Source organism: Nerophis lumbriciformis, linkage group LG10 (genome assembly GCF_033978685.3).
Source record: "Nerophis lumbriciformis linkage group LG10, RoL_Nlum_v2.1, whole genome shotgun sequence".
Taxonomy (NCBI): Eukaryota; Metazoa; Chordata; class Actinopteri; order Syngnathiformes; family Syngnathidae; genus Nerophis; species Nerophis lumbriciformis.
In genome coordinates, this window is record NC_084557.2 from 40,709,364 (window position 1) to 40,730,872 (window position 21,509).

Consider the following 21,509-nt stretch of genomic DNA (forward strand, 5'->3'; position numbering starts at 1 on the left):
ACCTTTCCTTTGTATTTAGAAACCTTCTCGAACAGGGCTGTTCAACTCAATTTGTTCCAGGGCGCATACTTTATAGAGTCAAAGACTACGTTTACACTGCAGGCCAAAGTGGCCCAAATTGGATTTTTTTAAACAGCAGACTGTTTACACTGCGAGTAAAATGTGATTTTTTTTATCAGACTCCGGTGTAAACGCACACAGGCCCCAATGTGGCTCCAATGTGGCTTATACGTCACTTGCACGCGCACTTTGATAAAGTCAAAAGAAAAGAAGTTGACCGGGAGGAAGTTGGCACTACTACAAAATAAAATACGTTGCGACATTTTAAAATGTCAGTGTTTTTTAGGTGAATTAAAGTGAAGTAATATAATGTATATATGGATGTACAGTATAGGTCAAAAGTTTGGACACACCTTCTCATTCACAACACAACTGATAAAGCAAGAAATTCCACTAATCAACCCTGATAAGGCACACCTGTGAAGTGAAAACCTATTTCAGGTGACTACTTCTTGAAGCTCATGGAGAGAACGCCAAGAGTGTGCAAAGCAGTAATCAGAGCAAAGGGTGGCTATTTTGAAGAAACTAGAATATAAAACATGTTTTCAGTTGCTTCCCTTTTTTATTTTTTTGTTAAGTACATAACTCATAGTTTTGATGCCTTCAGTGACAATCTACAATGTAAATAGTCATGACAATAAAGAAAACGCATTGAATGAGAAGGTGTGTCCAAACTTTTGGCCTGTACTGTGTATGTTATGTATTTGTCATATTTTTATGGCTGTTAAGTAGAGGAGACACGGACGTCAGCGTGGATCCACGAAAGATTTATTTTATTTTTGTGTGTATGTATATATATATATATATATATATATATATATATATATATATATATATATATATATATATATGTTTCCTTTATTTAACCATATATATTTTGTATATATATTTTGTATGTATATATATATATATATATATTTATGTACATATATATATATATATATATATTTATGTATATATGTACATGTGTATATATATATATATATATATATATATATATATATATATATACATATATATATATATACACCGTATTTTTCGGACTATAAGTCGCAGTTTCTTTCATAGATTGGGGTGCGACTTATACTCAGGAGCGACTTATGTGTGAAATGATTAACACATTACCGTAAAATATCAAATAATATTATTTAGCTCATTCACGTAAGAGACTAGACGTATAAGATTTCATGGGATTTAGCGATTAGGAGTGACAGATTGTTTGGTAAACGTATAGCATGTTCTATATGTTATAGTTATTTGAATGACTCTTACTTATATGTTACGTTAACATACCAGACACGTTCTCAGTTGGTTATTTATGCCTCATATAACGTACACTTATTCAGTCTGTTGTTCACTATTCTTTATTTATTTTAAATTACCTTTCAAATGTCTGTTCTTAGTGTTGGGTTTTATCAAATAGATTTCCCCCAAAAATGCGACTTATACTCCAGTGCGACTTATATATGTTTTTTTCCTTCTTTATTATGCATTTTCGGCCGGTGCGACTTATACTCCGGAGCGACTTATACTCTGAAAAATACGGTATATGTATATATATACATATATATATATATATATATATCTGGAAAAAAAAATTAAACTCACATGTAAACAAATGTGTCACAGCGTCAATTCCGGTCTTTCAACAATTGCTATTTCAAAACCTATATTCATATATTACATATAGATTTATTTGTGCACTATTTACAAGTGATGCACTGAAAATGTGGTCGTCTTAAATAAAAACTGAAACCGGATGATGAAATATCCATTTCCGCTGGCGACACTGTGTCTTTCCGGCGCACCACGAGTGACGTCGCTCGCCCAAAGACGACGAAAAAAAATCACATTCGGGTCACATTGCGTTTAGACTGAAGTCACATTTGAAAAGATCAGATTCCAATGGGATTCCGGACTACCTCCTGTTGTGGCCTGAATCTGATTAATATATATTTTTTTTTAAATCAAATCTGGGTCCCTCGAGGGTAACAAAAAAAATCTGATTTGGTGTGCAGTGTAAACGGGGCCGTTATGACTACAGTTTGTAGGAACCTACTGCAAAAGCGCCAGTTTGATGACATTTAACATGCAGGATTTGGCCCCTTGCCAGTTGAACAGCCCTTATTTCTTCTCACTTCCTTTTACATTCCCATCTCTAAACCTCCGCCTCTCCCTCTTCCATTTAAATCCACTTCCTCTCAAACAACAGCTGATTGTGCTCGCTCGACGCGGCGGACGAGTGTACACGGGTGGAGCGCCGACCGTGTCAAAGCTGTAAGCTGAGCTCTCTTGTCAAACATGACATGTCCGACAACTCCGCACCAGCAGGGGGCAGTCATTCAAGCACCGCTACACTGTGCTGACCTTTGAAGCCCCTTAAAAAAAAACCTCACCATTTGGTTTGGCTCGGCGGATATTGGCGTACAATTACGAAAAAAAGGCAATTCCTACGTATACAGTAGGGGTGGGACCAAACATCTATACAAGTCGTCGATGTAATGGTCATTTTTGACTTGTTGTGACTCTCCTGTGAGTTGTGTTCTTCCGATATATCACATAATAGCTGTATCGTGATATCAGCATTATGGACAATGTGATGTATCGCACAGTTTTCTTCGATTTCTCGTTCTCCTTAACATAGACACGTGTCATTCTTCCAAAAATATGACGCCGTTACTGTATTGGTATTGTTGGGTATTACGATTACGGTATATTCTACAATGGCTGAATTGTGATGTGGGTGTTGCTGGTCCTTTTTCAGTGATACATCGTGAAAAAGCTTTCTTCAACTGTATCATACTATCGATGTATAATGATAATCGGTTGCGTTGATATTGCGATGTTTGTTACGTAATCCATATAATATCGGTATTGTTGAAAAAATACCCTTTCGCCCATTGCTATATTGTGATATCACTATTGTCGGATTATATAGAAATATCGTGATGTTTTGTACATTGTTTTTCTTCCGATACGTCATACAATCAATGTTATTAGAAAGAGTCCCTTTCTGAGGTGGTTTACAGGCTTTACGAAAACATACTCTTAAGATATCACTTTGTGTTGCACGTTTTCTTCCAATTCTTGGTGACATTGCTGTGTGATTATTTAGTATCGCACATGATCGCCACGTATCGTACAATAACTGTGCTGTGAAATGATAAGTGTCTTCTTCCAAATATCGCGCAATCACCGTGTATCGGTCTCGTGGGAAAAATGCCGTTTTCTCCGTGTCACGGATGGTGTGACGTACGTGTGGTATCGCACAATTTCTGATGATATTGCTGGAAAAATAACGCAATAGTACTATATTATGAATAACTGCAACTATGTAGTACTGTAGGACAAAATACTTGCCAACATAGCTGTATATATCTGCTAATTATATAGCATCAATAATAATATTCATTACTATATGGACTCCGGTAACAGCCAACACCCAACATCAAGTTCGGCCCACAAAACAAAACAAAACAAAGCGAGGCAAATAATAATAAATAATGAGCAACTTTTTGAATACGACCCTGGTTGGTTGGTTTTTCTTTCCAAAATAAAAAGATCACAAAAGCGTGTGCTCTGTGTGTATTAATCAAAGGTGCTTTTGTAAACTCTGAATGGGTGGGAATCTACGCTTCTGGTTGGATATGTAAACATGTGGGAACGCAGGAGAGTGACAAAGGGGAACACACACACACACACACACACACACACACACACACACACACTTGGGTGGCTTGTGTTGCTGCCAACTCCCCTCTCCATCCTGTTCACAAAAAGCCCTGACCAAGTTTCCACTGGCCTGAGAAGTGGACTTGAGTGTGTACACCTGTGTGTGTGTGTGTGTGTGTGTGTGTGTGTGTGTGTGTGTGTGTGAGTGGTGGGTAAACATATCATTCCCATCAAGATGTCAGCCCTATTTGGAAAACCTCAACCTCCCAAAAGGTGTATCCCAGTAACACACTGGTCGTTAATGCCTAAACACACACACACACACACACACACACACACACACACACACACACACACACACACACGCTTCCTGCCTCTGCGCCCGTGTGCTAAGTGAGGTTGCTGCTAATGTCCAGGGCTTGCTGGTACACCTGAGTCATGTCCTCCAGGTCGCCCAGCAATGAGAAGCTGCCATTGTCCCCAGGCGAGCCTTTTGTTTTGGGGCCACGTCCGAACTTGGGCGCCTGGAGGATGGTGGGCGCGGCCTGGAAGCCTTTGAAGTTGGCCAGGTGCAGCAGGTTCTCGGCAGACACGCACGCCCGGATGTTAGGGCGGCGGTGCGGCGTGGAGGGATGCCACTCGGCGCACTTGTTGCCGGGCGACATGTCCTCCCCCACCATGCTGGAGGGGCGGCTCTGACTGCGCGACAGGCCCGAGTCGGCCGGCGCGGGGGGCTCCCCCAGACCTCCGGCGGCGGCCACGGCGGCGGCGGAGGGGGGTCCGCTGTAGGTGGAGTACTTGCCGTTGCGCTTCAGGATGCCCTTTCTTCCCATGGCTCTCTTGGGCGGCGAGGTGGCGAGCACGGTCATGCTGGCTCCGCCCAGCAGCTCTGAAGACTCGCTCCGCTCGGGGGAGGAGTAATACCCTGATTCCCGCTGTTGGTTGTTCTTCAAAATGCCTTTTTTGGGCAGGGTGGGCACCATCTTTGCAGGAGAGCCTCCCCCAAAGGCGGGCTCTTCTCCGTCTCGATCTGGACTGGAGACGTGCCCTCCACCTTCAGCTCGTTCCGCCGCCGCCGTCTGGCTCGTTGGCGCCTCCTCCATCCTGGCCGAGTGTTGCTCCTCTGCCACTCTGGTCTTCAAGATACTCTTTGGTCTCTTCAGACCCGGTTTGTCCTCGCCCCCGCCGTGCGCCTGACCTTCCTCCACGTTTTCCTTCTTGGACTTCTTGGGTCTCTGGCGCAGCAGCAGCTGGGGCAAGGCGGAAGGTTTGGCGGTGGGACCGCGTGGCTCAGTGCGGTTCTGCCAGTCGATAAAGCGGGCCAGCATGGGCGAGCCGCCGTGGTCGTGCTGGGCGTCACAGTCGCACACGCTGTTCTTCCAGCCCCAGTTCACCCACCAGTGGTTGGCGATGTCTTCCACAGTGGCGCGGCGCTCCGGGTTCACCATTAGCATCCAGCGGATCAGTCCCCGTGCGTCTAGCAAGAAAAACATTTGTAAGACACACAGTCCATACGCAACGTGGACAAAAGAGCACGATTTGAGGTGTTTGGGGTTCACTCAGCTCAAGGAAGCTGAGAAAACCATGCCACATTGAACGCATCACTCGGAATGAGACACACTCACAAAAAATAACCCAAAAGAACATTTTGAAAATCAAGACTACATTTCCGTGACATCTCCGGGTTGGGGAGGAGATCTTGCCCCAAGTGGAAGAGTTCAAGTACCTCGGAGTCTTGTTCACGAGTGAGGGAAGAGTGGATCGTGAGATCGACAGGTGGATCGGTGCGGCGTCTTCAGTAATGCGGATGCTGTATCGATCCGTTGTGGTGAAGAAGGAGCTGAGCCAGGAAGGCAAAGCTCTCAATTTACCGGTCGATCTACGTTCCCATCCTCACATATGGTCATGAGCTTTGGGTTATGACCGAAAGGACAAGATCACGGGTACAAGCGGCCGAAATGAGTTTCCTCCGCCGGGTGGCGGGGATTTCCCTTAGAGATAAGGTGAGAAGCTCTGTCATCCGGGTAAAGCCGCTGCTCCTCCACATGGAGAGGAGCCAGATGAGGTGGTTCGGGCATCTGGTCAGGATGCCACCCGAACGCCTCCCTAGGGAGGTTTTTCGGGCACGTCCGACCGGGAGGAGGCCACGAGGAAGACCAAGGACACGTTGGGAAGACTATCTTTCCCGGCTGGCCTGGGAACGCCTCGGGATCCCCCGGGAGGAGCTGGACGAAGTGGCTGGGGAGAGGGAAGTCTGGGCTTCCCTGCTTAGGCTGCTGCCCCCTAGCTAACCGTTTAGCTATCTTACTTGTTGTCATCTCATATGACAACAAGTAAGATCCAGATGGTTAGCTAACTAGGGAGCTTGTTTCGGTGCTCTCAACCATGGTCTTAACTTTTATTTTTCTACCGAAAACAAGCTCCCTAGTTAGCTAACAATCTGGCTAGCTTCCTTTTTGTCGTCTCCATTCGCTCTGAGAGTAGATTACAATCTAAGCACTGTTAGTCCCGAACCAGTTGTAGTTCTAGGGCATTTATTAGTAGCCAGCGAGAAGGTATATTTTTGATGTCTGAAACGACAACAAGTAAGCTATTCAGATGGTTAGCTAATTAGCGAGCTTGTTTCGGTGCTCTCAACCATGGTCTTAACTTTAAATTTTTTACCGAAACAACCTTGCTACTTAGCTAACCCTCTGGCTATCTTACTTGTTGTCGTCTCATATGACAACACGTAAGATAGCCGGATGGTTAACTAACTAAGGAGCTTGTTTCGGTGCTCTAAACCGTGGTCGTAACTTTTAATTTTCTACCGAAACAAGCTCACTAGTTAGCTAACAATCTCGCTAACTTACTTGTTGTCGCCTCCATTCGCTCTGTGGGATGATTACAATCTAAACACTGTTAGTCCCGAACCAGTTGTAGTTCTAGGGTATTTATTAACAGAAGGTATATTTTTGATGTCATATGAGACGACAACAAGTAAGCTAGCCAGATGGTTAGCTAACTAGCGAGCTTGTTTTGGTGCTCTCAACCACGGTCTTAACTTTTAATTCTCTCCCGAAAACAAGCTTGCTAGTTAGCTAACCATCTGGCTATCTTACTTGTGGTCGTATGAGACAACCACAAGTAAGCTAACCAGATGGTTAGCTAACTAGCAAGCTTGTTTCGGTGCTCTCAACCACGGTCTTAACTTTTAATTTTCTCCCGAAAACAAGCTTGCTAGTTAACCATCTGGCTATCTTACTTGTTGTAAAAGACAACAACAAGTAAGCTAGCCAGATGGTTAGCTAACTAGCGAGCTTGTTTCAGTGCTCTAAACCACGGTCTTAACGTTTAATTTTCAACCGAAAACAAGCTTGCTTATTTGTTGTTGTATGAGACGACAACAAGTAAGCTAGCCAGATGGTTAGCTAACTAGCGAGCTTGTTTCGGTGCTCTCAACCGCGGTCTTAACTTTTAATTTTCTACGTTAGCTAACCATCTGGCTATCTTGTTTGTGGTCGTATGAGATGACCACAAGTAAGCTAACCAGATGGTTAGCTAACTAGCAAGCTTGTTTCGGTGCTCTCAGCCACGGTCTTAACTTTAAATTTTCTACCGAAAACAAGCTTGCTAGTTAGCTAACCTTCTGGCTATCTTACTTGTTGTCGTATGAGACGACAACGTTGACGGCAGTCTAATCTGCTGCCAATCATATTAGCTGGTCCTGCAACTTAGGCAAGAGGAACAGAACAGCGACTACACGCGACAGAGAAGAAAATTTTGTTTGGATAGTATTTTTTTCATTTTAAAAAAGGCGGAAGTGGTATTTTGACGTGAAAAATTATGTTTAAAAATGCGGATTCCTGCATTTTCACGGACATTTCAAATGCCTGTATCCAAGAGGAGACTGAGGGCAGCAAGAAAACTGACAATGTGGAGCATAATACTGTTAAGATATCGTTGGCATGTGCGTTAGTCATTTGTAATCTATTCATCATCAAATGAGCAGGTGTCAGATAGAGTAACTTGTAGTAGCCCACGTTATTAGCATCAATGGTGAGTAGGACTGTGAATACTTATGAGTGGATTTTGCAGTACCTGAGGACTGTGTGGGCTCCTTGTATTCGCCGTTGCTAATCTGCCGAATGAGGTTCTTATGGTCGCCGCCGTCGAACGGCATGGTTCCGTACACCAGTGTGTACAGCAGCACCCCCAGAGCCCAACTGTCCACCTGGGGAAACAAGACAAATTCCACCCCGTTAGATGTTTGTATTAGGGACTCCTGATACCCGTGTCATTTTGTTGACTGAAATCTTTTGTCTTAGTTCTCGTCAACGACCTATTTTCCATTTCCGTTTCAACAGCTCAATTTTGGTTTCATCTGACCACAGAACTTTCCTCCAGAAGGTCTTATCTCTGTCCATGTGATGTCAGATGAAACAAAAATTGAGCTGTTTGGCCACAATACCCAGCAATGTGTTTGGAGGAGAAAAGGTGAGGCCTTTAATCCCCATACTTGCCAACCTTGAGACCTCCGAATTCGGGAGATTGGGGGGGGGGGGGGGGGTTGGGGTTGAGGTGTGGGGTGGGGGTTGAGGTGGATGGGGTTGGGGGGTCGGGGTTTGGTGGTAGCGGGGGTGTATATTGTAGCCCGGAAGAGTTAGGGCTGCAAGGGATTCTGGGTATTTGTTCTGTTGTGTTTATGTTGTGTTACGGTGCGGATGTTCTCCCGAAATGTGTTTGTCATTCTTGTTTGGTGTGGGTTCACAGTGTGGCGCATATTTGTAACAGTGTTAAAGTTGTTTATACGGCCACCCTCAGTGTGACCTGTATGGCTGTTGACCAAGTATGCATTGCATTCACTTGTGTGTGTATGCAGAAGCCGTATACAACATGTGACTGGGCCGGCACGCTGTTTGGATGATGAAAAAGCGAACGCGACTAAAGGTTGTAGAGGACGCTAAAGGCAGTGCCATCACGGCACGCCCTTAATATTGTTGTCCGGGTGAAAATCGGGAGAAATTCAGGAGAATGGTTGCCCCGGGAGATTTTTGGGAGGGGCACTGAAATTCGGGAGTCTCCCGGAAAAATCGGGAGGGTTGGCAAGTATGTTAATCCCAGGAACACCACGCCTATCATGCTCTGGGCCTGTTTTGCTGCCAATGGAACTGGTGCTTTACAGAGAGTAAATGGGACAATGAAAAAGGAGGTTTACCTCCAAATTCTTCAGGACAACCTAAAATCATCAGCCCGAAGGTTGGGTCTTGGGCACAGTTGGGTGTTCCAACAGGACAATGACCCCAAACACACATCGAAAGTGGTAAAGGAATGGCTAAATCAGGCTAGAATGAAGGTTTTAGAATGGCCTTCCCAAAGTCCTGACTTATACGTGTGGACAATGCTGAAGAAACAAGTCCATGTCAGACAACCAACAAATTTAGCTGAACTACACAAATTTTGTCAAGAGGAGTGGTCAAAAATTCAACCAGAAGCTTGTGGATGGCTACCAAACGTGCCGTATTGCAGTGAAACTTGCCAAGGGACAAGCAACCAAATATTAACATTGCTGTATGTATACGGTACTTTTGACCCAGCAGATTTGGTCACATTTTCAGTAAACCCATAATAAATTCACAACTTCATGAATGTTTTTTGTGACGAACAAGTATATGCTCCAATCACTCTATCACAAAAAATAAGAGTTGTAGAAATTATTGGAAACTCAAGACAGCCATGACATTATGTTATTTACAAGTGTATGTAAACTTTTGATCGTGACTGTATATACAGTACTTGCAGTGTGTATATTGTACATATTACATATTGTATGAAGGTGTCTGTTACTACATTATATACATACTTTCAGTGTGTATATAAAACATTGATGGAGGGTTTTGAAGTTGTTTTAGAGGCTTTGAAGGCTAGTGGGGACTCAGTGAGTTACATCTTTGAAGCGTTTTATATCATCTATAAAATCCTTAAAAAAATAAAATAAAGACATGTGTGTTTTTGTCTGTCATAATGTTTGTGAACGATAGGCAAAATTCCAAAACAAGTGCAGTTCTCCTTTAAGTTGAAGAGGAGTGGTCATTTGTTTTTTGTCAACACTTTGTGGTCAAAATAATTCATTAAGTATTGCTAACGATGCAGTAAGTTGAATGACCCCCGACATGTTTGTTACTGGATGCTTTTGAATACACGTCTGCCTTGGAGACTTTGTATCTGTAAGTAATATGTAACTATAATTATTAGATACTGGTTCATATGGACAAATGTGTTTTATACTACAGTATTGTTCAATTAAGGACATGGCTTGTCACACCATGCCGTGCCTTATTTTGAGTTTCTTGGTAATTTTCTGGGTGTCGTTTTAGTTCTCGTCTTGCGCTCTTATTTTGTGGTTTTTCCACTTCCTGTTTTCCCCTTTCCTGCAGAAGCTTTACCCCTGCCTTTGAGCTCTTTTCCACTCACCTGTTTTCTGTTTGAAATTAGCAGTATATAAGTTGAGCTTGCGACAGCATTTGGTTGTCAGGACATTATTCAATGGTCACGATTGACGATTCTTTCCAAGCTGATCTCAAGTACGCACGTACTTTGTGGACACCGTCTGCTCCACATTCCTTGTGAGTGATGTTGCTGTGTTTCAGCATTTCACTTTGTTTCCTTCATAAGTCTGTCCAGTCAGAGCACTTCCCTGTTGCTCTCGCTTTTTGTTTGTTTAATCATTAAATACAACCTGCCTTCGTCGTCTCACTCGACGCATCGCTTGGCAACGTGCTTATGTGATATTGTGTGCTTAGTAGGGGTGTAACGGTACGTGTATTTGTATTGAACCTTTTCGGTACGGGGGTTTCGGTTCGGTTCGGAGGTGTACCGAACGAGTTTCCACACGAACATATTAAGTAGCCGCCTCGGCTTCCTTCTGCCTCTGTTTCTATCAGTACTCTACACAGCACCCAGCATTGTCCCACCCACACAACCATCTGATTGGTTACAAACAGAGCGGTAACAGCCAATCAGCAGTGCGTATTCAGAGCGCATGTAGTCAGTGCTTAGCGTTTAGCAGGTAAGCATCAGGCAGCGGACTCTCCCCAAATTACAATAAACACCTCCCAGTCAACTACTAGTAACATCTCTATGAGCCCGTTGACCTTCTAGAAGCCTAAACGGCAGCTCAGCTCGCTCGCAGTCCTGGCGTGAGGTGAAGTTAATTAGCTTTTAGCGTAACGTTAGCTCATTTTGCGGTGTGTGTGTGTGTGTGCATGTGTGTGTGTTACGGACAGCAAAGCCCTGTCTGTCTGTTATTTCACTTTACCTTTTTCTGTGTTGATTGAGCTGTGTTGAAGCAGCAAAAAAGGACATTATGTTAAATGAAGAGTTTCTGTCTCTGATAGTTGATATAATAATGTAACTGCATCATTAAGCCTACATGAACTCCATGGTATTCAGGAATGAATAGTCTCTCCTATTGCTATTGTACTATTTTTTTCAGCTATAGTTACATTAATCATTAGTAATGGAGCAGCCTAGTTTTGAATGGCAAGGTCCCTGCTATCACATGTTGATAAAAATATAACATTTACATAATACAAATCAACTACAGGCTTGCCAAATGCTGTAATAAATTAAGCATGATGAGTTGACTTGAAACTGTTTAATGTTGCACTTTTTATATGTAGAAGAAAAGTTTTGTCATTTTATTTAATATGAGCAACAACTTCAGGCAGTTTAATGTGTATTAACGTGGGCAGGATTATTATAGTGTTCCCAATGTTAAAAGGATAAAGCCATTGTTTACAAATTTGGTAAATAAATAACCAAAAAATTCATATTTTGTTGTTTTCTTACTGAACCGAAAATGAACCGAACCGTGACCTCTAAACCGAGGTACGTACCGAACCGAAATTTGTGTGTACCATTACACCCCTAGTGCTTAGCTTAGCTGTTGTGTATCTGCCAACTCCTGGCAGCCTGTCGGCCACTATGTTTACCTTCTTTAAATGACTTCACTAAAATACAAGAAAAACCTTGTGTTCTTATTGGAGGACATTTAGATGTTAAGTAAACGCACTTCTTGTATCTGAGTTTATAGCAGATATTTTAGATGTGAGCCGATACCATCCGATACTTGCTTTTTGCTGATATCGGACCAATATCCGATGTCAATATCGGATAGGGACACCTTTTGTATGTACGTACATCACAAAGAGTAGGCTGAAGAATGTTATGTTATGCAATGGAGACTTAGCGGTCCCTACGTGATTAATGACTCATGGCGTTTAAAATAAATGTTGTGGAAAGAACTCAGCTCCGTCTAACGTCAGAACGGACATTTGAAGCTATGCCTCGGAGATTACACTGACGTTAATAAGCACTCGAATGACTTCTCCGCAAGCACTTTGTCGACTGCGCCGCCTCACCGGCACGTCTTTCACGAGAGCTAATGACAAAGCGCTCCCGGTGGGAAAGGGCTCGTTTCCATCCAGATAAATCCTTTTCCTCTGCCTCTTGTGCTCCGTCAGGCAGACGCAAGGACTTTCTGACCGCCGAGCTAATGCAATGTGGCTTTCTAAGGAAGTGGTTACATAAGAGCCGGTGTCTGAAGCATGACGAGGTGCAGCGACATGAGGTAGATGATTCCAGCAGAGATGGCCGAGATGTGATTTCCTGGCTCCTGGTGCCATTCGCTGATTAGGAATGTGTGACAGAGAAGCTAAGACGACATGAGCGTTGCATCTGGTTAGTGTTGATGTTGGAGGCTGGGGTTTCAGGCAGAGCGCAATGGAGGCCCTGACACAAAGAGGAAATCAGATAAGACCAGTTAAGAAACTTGTGTACTTCCTTCCAAGGCTCTGGACGCACACCAAGAATGCATCATAGCACTCTGCTCGCGATTGGTCCGTTGGTTAGACCGTTTGAGGGCACACGCTATTGTCCTGTTCTATTTTCTGTTGCTGTAATTTGTGGCCTCAGACCAACTGTGGATGTGTAATTTTCGATTACAATTGAACTGCTGTGTTTTTTAGCACGCCCATAGGAAATTATAGTGAATTAGGCAAAGTGGGATGGTTTGGTTTGACTGTAAAAGGTTTTTCTCACAACTTTTGTTTTATGTAAGTCACTTGAGAACAGTGGTTCTTAACCTTCTTGGAGGTACCGAACCCCACCAGTTTCATATGCGCATTCACCGAACCCTTCTTTAGTGAAAAATAAAATGTTTTTCTTAATTTGTAAATATTAATCATGAAATGATGTTATTACATTAAAGAAATACTAATAAAGATATATTTTACAAACAGAAAGTTACAGGAATGTACACATGATCCCATGTTTACATCTCATTGTGCAACATGTGAATGTTTTAGCGGGATCTAAATGTGACATCTGAAAGGGGTACAAATTATTTCCAAAGCAGTACACAGCTCATGAAAAACAATATGTTTTGTTATTGTCATTGTAAGTGGGCCAAAACACCTATATTAGAAAATAATCTCATGGAAATTACTGCTGTCATTTGATTATAATAATAAAACATTTAAAGGGGAATATTATCACAATTTTAGAAGGGTTAAAACTATTAAAAATCAGTTCCCAGTGGCCTATTTTATTTTTCGAAGTTTTTTTCAAAATTTTACCCATCACGCAATATCCCTAAAAAAAAGCTTCAAAGTGCCTGATTTTAACCATCGTTATATACACCCGTCCATTTTCCTGTGTCGTCACATAGCGATGCCAATACAAACAAACATGGCGGATAGAACAGCAAGCTATAGCGACATTAGCTCGGATTCAGACTCGGATTTCAGCGGTTTAAGAGATTCAACAGATTACGCATGTATTGAAACGGATGGTTGTAGTGTGGAGGCAGGTAGCGAAAACAAAATTGAAGAAGAAACTGAAGCTATTGAGCCATATCGGTTTGAACCGTATGCAAGCGAAACCGACGAAAACGACACGACAGCCAGCGACACGGGAGAAAGCGAGGACGAATTTGGCGATCGCCTTCTAACCAACGATTGGTATGTGTTTGTTTGGCATTAAAGGAAACTAACAACTATGAACTAGGTTTACAGCATATGAAATACATTTGGCAACAACATGCACTTTGAGAGTGCAGACAGCCCATTTCAGGCGCGCTAAGAACATATATTTTTCCACGATTTCAGCACTCAGGTAAACCATACCTAAATAGACACAAAATACTGCATTACACAAGACTACCCGAATGTACTCGAATGATTGAAAAAAATAAATGTTTTTAAGCTAAATTATTGGTAAACACAGTTTATGTATAATAATTTATGTAAAACCGCGAGTAATGAATAAAGTTTTCATCAATTAATATATTCTGTAGACATACCCTCATCCGCCCTCTTTTCCTGAAAGCTGATCCGTCCAGTTTTGGAGTTGATGTCAGCATCTGCTTTTAGTGTCGCAAGATATCCACACATTCTTGCCATCTCTGTCGTAGCATAGCTTTCGTCGGTAAAGTGTGCGGAACAAACGACTGACCATTTCGTCGGCTTTCCCCACAGCCTCGTATTTTGAACAAATTTCATCCAATTTCTTGCCACTTTCGCATCTTTGGGCCACTGGTGCAACTTGAATCCGTCCCTGTTCGTGTTGTTACACCCTCCGACAACACACCGACGAAAGTGAGAAAATGGCGGATTGCTTCCCGATGCGCTCCGAGAGCGAATAATAGAAAGGCTTTTAATTCGCCAAAATTCACCCATTTAGAGTTCGGAAATCGGTTAAAAAAATATATGGTCTTTTTTCTGCAACATCAAGGTATATATTGACGCTTACATAGGTCTGGTGATAATGTTCCCCTTAACTTGTTATTTAGTCAGGTTTGGGACTGGTGTGCTGCTGGTGTGGCCACAGTGCATGTGCACGTCTGACGTCGCTCACATGTGCTCCGCTGAATGCTCAAGGAGTGTTTGCGTTTGCTCAAGCATATGGAAAATTAGAGGGAACATTGTTTGGGGGTATCCGTAATACGGCAATAGAGAGAAGTTTTTAATTACACGATGAGTCGGGTGTGTCTTGACCTCCGCGGCGGAGGCTCCGTCGAACCCCTAGGGTTCGATCGAACCCGGGTTAAGAACCAGTGCTTTAGAGCACCCTCACACTGGGCCCCCCTCCCCCCTTCTCATTTGTACTTTACATGTTTGCATGTGACATCACTTCATAATGCAACATCTATCCTGACATTTTTTAGTCATACTGTTTATTTATACTATGCAAGGTGTTTGTTCACATTAGTAACTGTAATGGCCGCGTCATCTTATGACAAATCCACGTTTTGTACAAGTCCACGTGCAAACTGTGGACATTGTGGATTACTACGAAGCATCAGAATTTTTTTCCAATGTGCTCAGGAATGATCCCATTAATTGCGTGCTTGTGTACGACCAATTGTGCTGTGCACAGGCCCAACTCTTCCAATCATGCCAAGTGGTTCTAATTATTGCTATCATGCAGGCTGGTTAGACATAGATAAGTGTTTCTTCACCATAAAATATCTGTTTCTCAGCTATGGTCCGCAACGGGACTCAGTTGTTTTACACTTTTCCACCACTTGTGGCAGTAATGACAATCTCAAACTAACAGAAGAATTCCGGAGCTAAAGTCGTACTAAAGTTTCTTAAGCGCAAAATATACCGACTCAGTGGCCTAGTGGTTAGAGTGTCCGCCCTGAGATCGGTAGGTTGTGAGTTCAAACCCCGGCTGAGTCATACCAAAGACTATAAAAAGGGGACTCATTACCTCCCTGCTTGACACTCAGCATCAAGGGTTGGAATTGGGGGTTAAATCACCAAAAATGATTCCCGGGCGCGGCCACCGCTGCTGCCCACTGCTCCCCTCACCTCCCAGGGGGTGATCAAGGGTGATGGGTCAAATGCAGAGAATAATTTCGCCACACCTAGTGTGTGTGTGACAATCATTGGTACTTTAACTTTAACTTTAACTTTTTACTCCTAAGTGATGAAGCAGTAATTTCATTTTCACTTCAATTTTTTTTATTAATTTAGTTAGAATTGATACATTTTACAATTACAGAATTTCACATAAATGTTCCTTCTTTCCCAGTATATTTGATTAGTCCTTTTTTTTGTAATCAGTTTGACCTAAGCCTTGATAATAATCTTTGTGATTAACACATGATTTCCTATCATTTGACAAGGTTTTTCCAGTTAAATCAAGTAAATTGGGTATACTTATTGAATACTAGAGATGATGTTTGATAAGAAATTATCGAGTTCGAGCCTAGTATCGAATCCTCTTATCCAACCGATTCCTTATTGATTCTCTTATCGAGTCCAGATAGGTTGTTGTATATGGAAAAAAACACAATATTTGGTTTAACAAATCACTTCACATTCTCTACTGCTCGCTACTATAGTATTACCATATCTGAGTTATTGTTCAGAAATGTGGGGAAATAACTACAAATGTGCGCTACATTCGTTAACCGTGTTACAAAAAAGATCAATTAGACTGATACATAATGTTGGATATAGAGAACATATAAACACTTTATTTATTGAGTCAAAAATATTAAAGTTCGATGATTTGGTAAAATTGCAAACAGCTAAAATGATGTGGAATTAAAAGATGGAATGGATTAAGCAAAGAAGTTAAACATTGTACTGATATGATCCAGTTTAAGAGGTTGTTCAAATGAATAGTGCTTACAAAGTACAAAGAAGAAGAATTATGAGAAATACGACCCCAATGGGAATAAGCGGTAGAAAATGGATGGATGGACTTTCAACCTTATTGAAAATAAGATATTCTTCATCTCAGTATGTTAATAATGACTGAATTAATTAATTACATATTACAAAACTGTTGTATATACTAATTCACAGATATTTTATTATAAAAAGGTCAGTAAATGATGTATATATTTGTAAACGCTATGAAGTGGGAAAGGGGTAGGATTAAATAAGCTTCTTCCTACTCCTGTAAAGTGAAATGATATGAAACTCTGATGTATTATGATGTGGTCGGATCATGTTTTGTTTAGTTATGTTCTGTTAGTTTTGGACTTCCTTAGTTGTTTTGTGCACTTCGGGGGTTTGTTTTAGTCACCATGGTTACTTCTGATTTTCACCTGCCTTGTACGCGCACCTGTATTGCTCATCTGAGACTCTATTTAAGCCTGCCTTTTCCGGTCACTCGTCGTGGCTTCATTGTTTGCATTTGCAACAGTTACGTTGGCATTCTGGTTTTCGAGCTCATGATTCCTGTGCTAAAGTTACCTTAGCTTCTAGTATTTCTGTGCTAAGTAAGTTTTTGCTTTAGCTTCTCGTGCGAACGGCACGCTTTCCTTTTGTTTCATTCCTGTCTGTTGTAATGTGTATGATTAATGAGAAATAAATCATCTCCTACCTGCACGCTTTCGTCCGGAGCCGTCAGTTTTGCGTCCCGGGAACTAACCGCAGCACGCTGCACCTCACCGTGACAAATGACTGAGCTACGCGACGTCATTTCTTGTGATGTCACACGGGGCATTTCTTGTCGGGACGGGAGTTGTTCCTAGGGATTCGACTAAAGAACCAACTCTTTTTCTTTACTATAGTGGTCTCGATGACGGGTACCGGTTCTCAAAAAGGAATTTGAGTCCGAGGACTCGGTTCTTTTCTTATTGAACAACCGGGAAAACCGGTTTCGAGCATCATCCCTATTGAATATTATTAAATTCAAGAGTAGGATTACTATTTCTGTGTTAATATTTGAGTAGGTGGAAAAGTTGGCCCCCGATGTTAAGAAGGTTACAAACCCCTGACATAGTTGTTACAGTAGAACCACTATTTACAAACCTTTCATTCTACAAACTTTTTGATTTACCAACCACAGCCCGACTAAAAGTAGGCTTTGGTGTACGAACCTTGTCTCAGTGTATGAACGTTGATCAATGTTTGGTGCTCATTCAGTCAGCAGAACATAGCTGTTAGCTACTGTGCTACTTTGTGTGCCTTTAGGGTCAATGTTTATTTATTTATATAGCACAATTGTAAACCAGACACTAGTACCTTAAAGTGCTGTACAAAATAGAAACAGAAAGGTAAAATCTTTTTTAAAGAATAAAAAATCACATAAAAGACCAAACATGCTATACATAAAACTAATCAATAAAATGCTAAAAACAAGTGCTTCAATTGTTTTTTTAAGCATTTTTACTAAATTGTTCTATTGTTTTGCTCACTCAATAGGAGTCAAAAGAACACAATGGATAAGCGATGTGTGGTTTAAAACATTGATTCATTCATCCAGAAGTGTCCACAGCATTGTCGACACCTACTCAGACTCCCTACCGCTGCACGCAAAAAAGACTAAGCAAAAGGTAAAGATTTTGATCATTGTAGCAACCTAAGGAGTTTGGGGATTTCAAACTGTGAGTGCACCACAAGGCTAGTGACATTGTGTGTGCGTGTCGGCAGGGCGGCTGGTAACGAGGAGGACAGTTCAGCTAGTTGTTGTGGTTTTGACTTTGTTATTGAATAGAAAGTCAATCCATCACCTCCGTGTTATGTTTGTTTGATATACAGTACTATAAACAGTAGCGCTTTGACTAAAATGTGGACTTTGTCAAGGCTGCAACCCATTACTTTTACATTGTTTCTTATAGATAACTGCTTCAATATACAGACGTATCTACTTTAGAACACTGTTCAAGAACCAATTTGTAAATCAGGGTTCCACTGTGAAGCCATGTCTCCAGTTTGGGTCTATGGTGGATGGGACGGGACTTAAGCCTGGCACCAACTGCCGAGTATGAGTGGCCTTGACGAGACATTTTGCAACATGTGACTGGGGGACCTTTGAGGCTGCAATCCAATTAGACTAAAGGGAAGGTGAGCAACATCTATCCTTCATTTTCTCACATCAAAGGACAAGGAAGGAGGAGAGGGAGTGATGGGCTGGACCACTGTGGAGTTGCAAAAGAGACCTCCTTTCGGACTAATCCCATCAAAGAAGTGCAAATAAAGCTTAGACAACTCTTTGTGCACAGACTGTGATAGTGCCATGAGGCACTCAGCTGAGGGATCCTGATAACTTTATCGAAGGGAATTTGCAAACAAACTTTGCGCCACCGGCCGCTTACCTCTGGCCCACGGTACGGCCTCCCGTTGACGATCTCTGGTGAGGCGTATAGCGGGCTGCCGCAGAAGGTTTGCAGAAGCTTGTCTTTGTGGTACAAGTTGGACAGGCCGAAGTCAGCAATCTGGAAGAGGTTGTGGGCATTAATTCAGCACAAACTGATTAGGTGGCGTATCTCTTTTCATAAATCCTTTTCAATTACCTTAATATTACAGTTTTCATCCAGTAGCACATTTTCCAGTTTCAGATCCCTGTGGACCACTCCATTCTGAAAGAAGATGCACAAATGAATTATCAACAAGTGACTGAAAGCATTATGTGAACGCTGCTAATTCGGGGAACGAGGGTCTCCTGCATTTACTTCACAGCTTGGAAACATATGTTATCTACAAGGAGACCGAGGGCAGTGGGAAAACGTAGCACCGCAGCAAATTACAGAATGTGCAGTACATACAGTAATAATGCAGCAACCAGAGCAAAGACACAGCAACAGGCTAAGACAAGGGTCGGCGACCCAAAATGTTGAAAGAGACACATCGGACCAAAAATTTAAAACAAATCTGTCTGAAGCCACAAAAAATTTAAAACCTTATATAAGTCTTATAATGAAGGCAACACATGATGTAATTGTCTATATTAGCCTACTATCAAAATGACTTCAAAAGTCTTATATAAGTGTTAAAATGAAGACAACACATGATGTAAGTGTCTATATTAGCCTACTATCAAAATGACTTTAAAAGTCTTATATAAGTGTTAGAATGAAGACAACACATGATGTAAGTTTCTATACTAACTATATTAGCCTACTATCAAAATGACTTTAAAAGTCTTATATAAGTGTTAGAATGAAGACAACACATGATGTAAGTGTCTATATTAGCTATATTAGCCTACTATCAAAATGACTTTAAAAGTCTTATATAAGTGTTATAATGAAAGCAACACATGATGTAAGTGTCTGTATTAGCCTACTACCAAAATGACTTTAAAAGTCTTATATAAGTGTTAGAATGAAGACAACACATGATGTAAGTGTCTATGTTAGTCATATTAGCCTACTATCAAAATGACTTTAAAAGTCTTATATAAGTGTTAGAATGACGACAACACATGATGTAAGTGTCTGTATTAACTATATTAGCCTACTATCAAAATGACTTTAAAAGTCTTATATAAGTGTTAGAATGAAGACAACACATGATGTAAGTGTCTATATTAGCTATATTAGCCTACTATCAAAATGACTTTAAAATTCTTATATAAGTGTTATAATGAAGGCAACACATGATGTAAGTGTCTGTATTAGCCTACTACCAAAATGACTTTAAAAGTCTTATATAAGTGTTAGAATGAAGACAACACATGATGTAAGTGTCTATGTTAGTCATATTAGCCTACTATCAAAATGACTTTAAAAGTCTTATATAAGTGTTAGAATGACGACAACACATGATGTAAGTGTCTGTATTAACTATATTAGCCTACTATCAAAATGACTTTAAAAGCCTTATATGTGTTAGAATGACGACAACACATGATGTAAGTGTCCATATTAACTATATTAGCCTACTATCAAAATGACTTTAAAAGTCTTATATAAATGTTAGAATGACGACAACACATGATGTAAGTGTCTATAGTAACTATATTAGCCTACTATCAAAATGACTTTAAAAGTCTTATATAAATGTTAGAATGACGACAACACATGATGTAAGTGTCTATATTAACTATATTAGCCTACAATCAAAATAACTTTAAAAGTCGTAAATTGTTAGGAACTCGCATGGCTGCCGTTTTTGTGACCCCAAGATGCAGGAACCAGGAGAGCAAAGAACAGGTAAAATGAGTTTTAATCTCATATAACAGAAAAATGAAGCAGTCTTGCATACAAAGGTTCCAAACTTAGAGTGATCTTCGAGCACTGAGGAGTGCTCGAGACAAGGCATAAATAGAACATATGCTGATTGGCAGCAGGAGTGGACCGGCTGCCAATCAACGGCAGGTGAGGAAAAAAACAGTGCTCAGCGGAACAAGCAGGAAGTGGAAACCAAAATAAGAGCCCTGATAGGAAATCAATACAAAAACAAGGAAAACAAACAGAAATTAAGTGACAGATCGTCACAATATAAGTGTTATAATGAAGACAACACATGATGTGTCTATATTAGTTATATTAGCCTACTATCAGAATGACAATGTGTCACAGGTTGACACAAATCTTCGTTGACAGAAATGTTGAAATGTAATATTTATTCTACACATTTTTACAACATTGGAAAACATTAGTAAAACTTCTCAGAGGGTGAGATAACTTCTGGAAATGACTGTCTTAGAATGGCCAAAGGTATATATAGATGTGTGTGTCCAAGTTAAAGGAAACGGCAGGCTGTCTTCTTCTAATGGATTCATTACAATCTTTGCAAGATGAGTAATGTTTGCTGTGGTCTGGAACAACATGGCACACAAACAACTATCAAGAAATGCAGCCAATATCACATACAGATAATGTCATAAGACATGCAAATATAAATTAAATAGAGGACATAAGTAAAGGAAATTAAACTAGCTCAAATATACCTACAAACGAGGCACAAATGATGCAATATGTATTTACAGCTAGCCTAAATAGCATGTTAGCATGGATTAGCTTGCAGTCATGTAAGTTAAAGTTAAAG

At 41.2% G+C, this 21,509-nt stretch overlaps 1 protein-coding gene across 2 annotated transcripts in view; it reads right to left on the reverse strand.

Annotated features, from left to right (window-relative positions):
* Positions 1–1,093: 1,093 nt before the first annotated feature.
* nuak1b (NUAK family, SNF1-like kinase, 1b) overlaps positions 1,094–21,509 on the reverse strand; it is a 99,796-nt gene continuing 79,380 nt past the window's right edge. For both annotated transcript variants that reach the window (XM_061969602.2, XM_061969601.2), the window contains exons 4-7: positions 19,031–19,096; positions 18,833–18,952; positions 7,813–7,945; positions 1,094–5,209 (exon numbers count right to left, since the gene is read on the reverse strand). In XM_061969602.2, the coding sequence (XP_061825586.1) occupies positions 4,122–5,209; positions 7,813–7,945; positions 18,833–18,952; positions 19,031–19,096 (1,407 nt within the window). In that variant the 3' untranslated portion in view covers positions 1,094–4,121. The remainder of the gene's footprint in view (positions 5,210–7,812; positions 7,946–18,832; positions 18,953–19,030; positions 19,097–21,509) is intronic.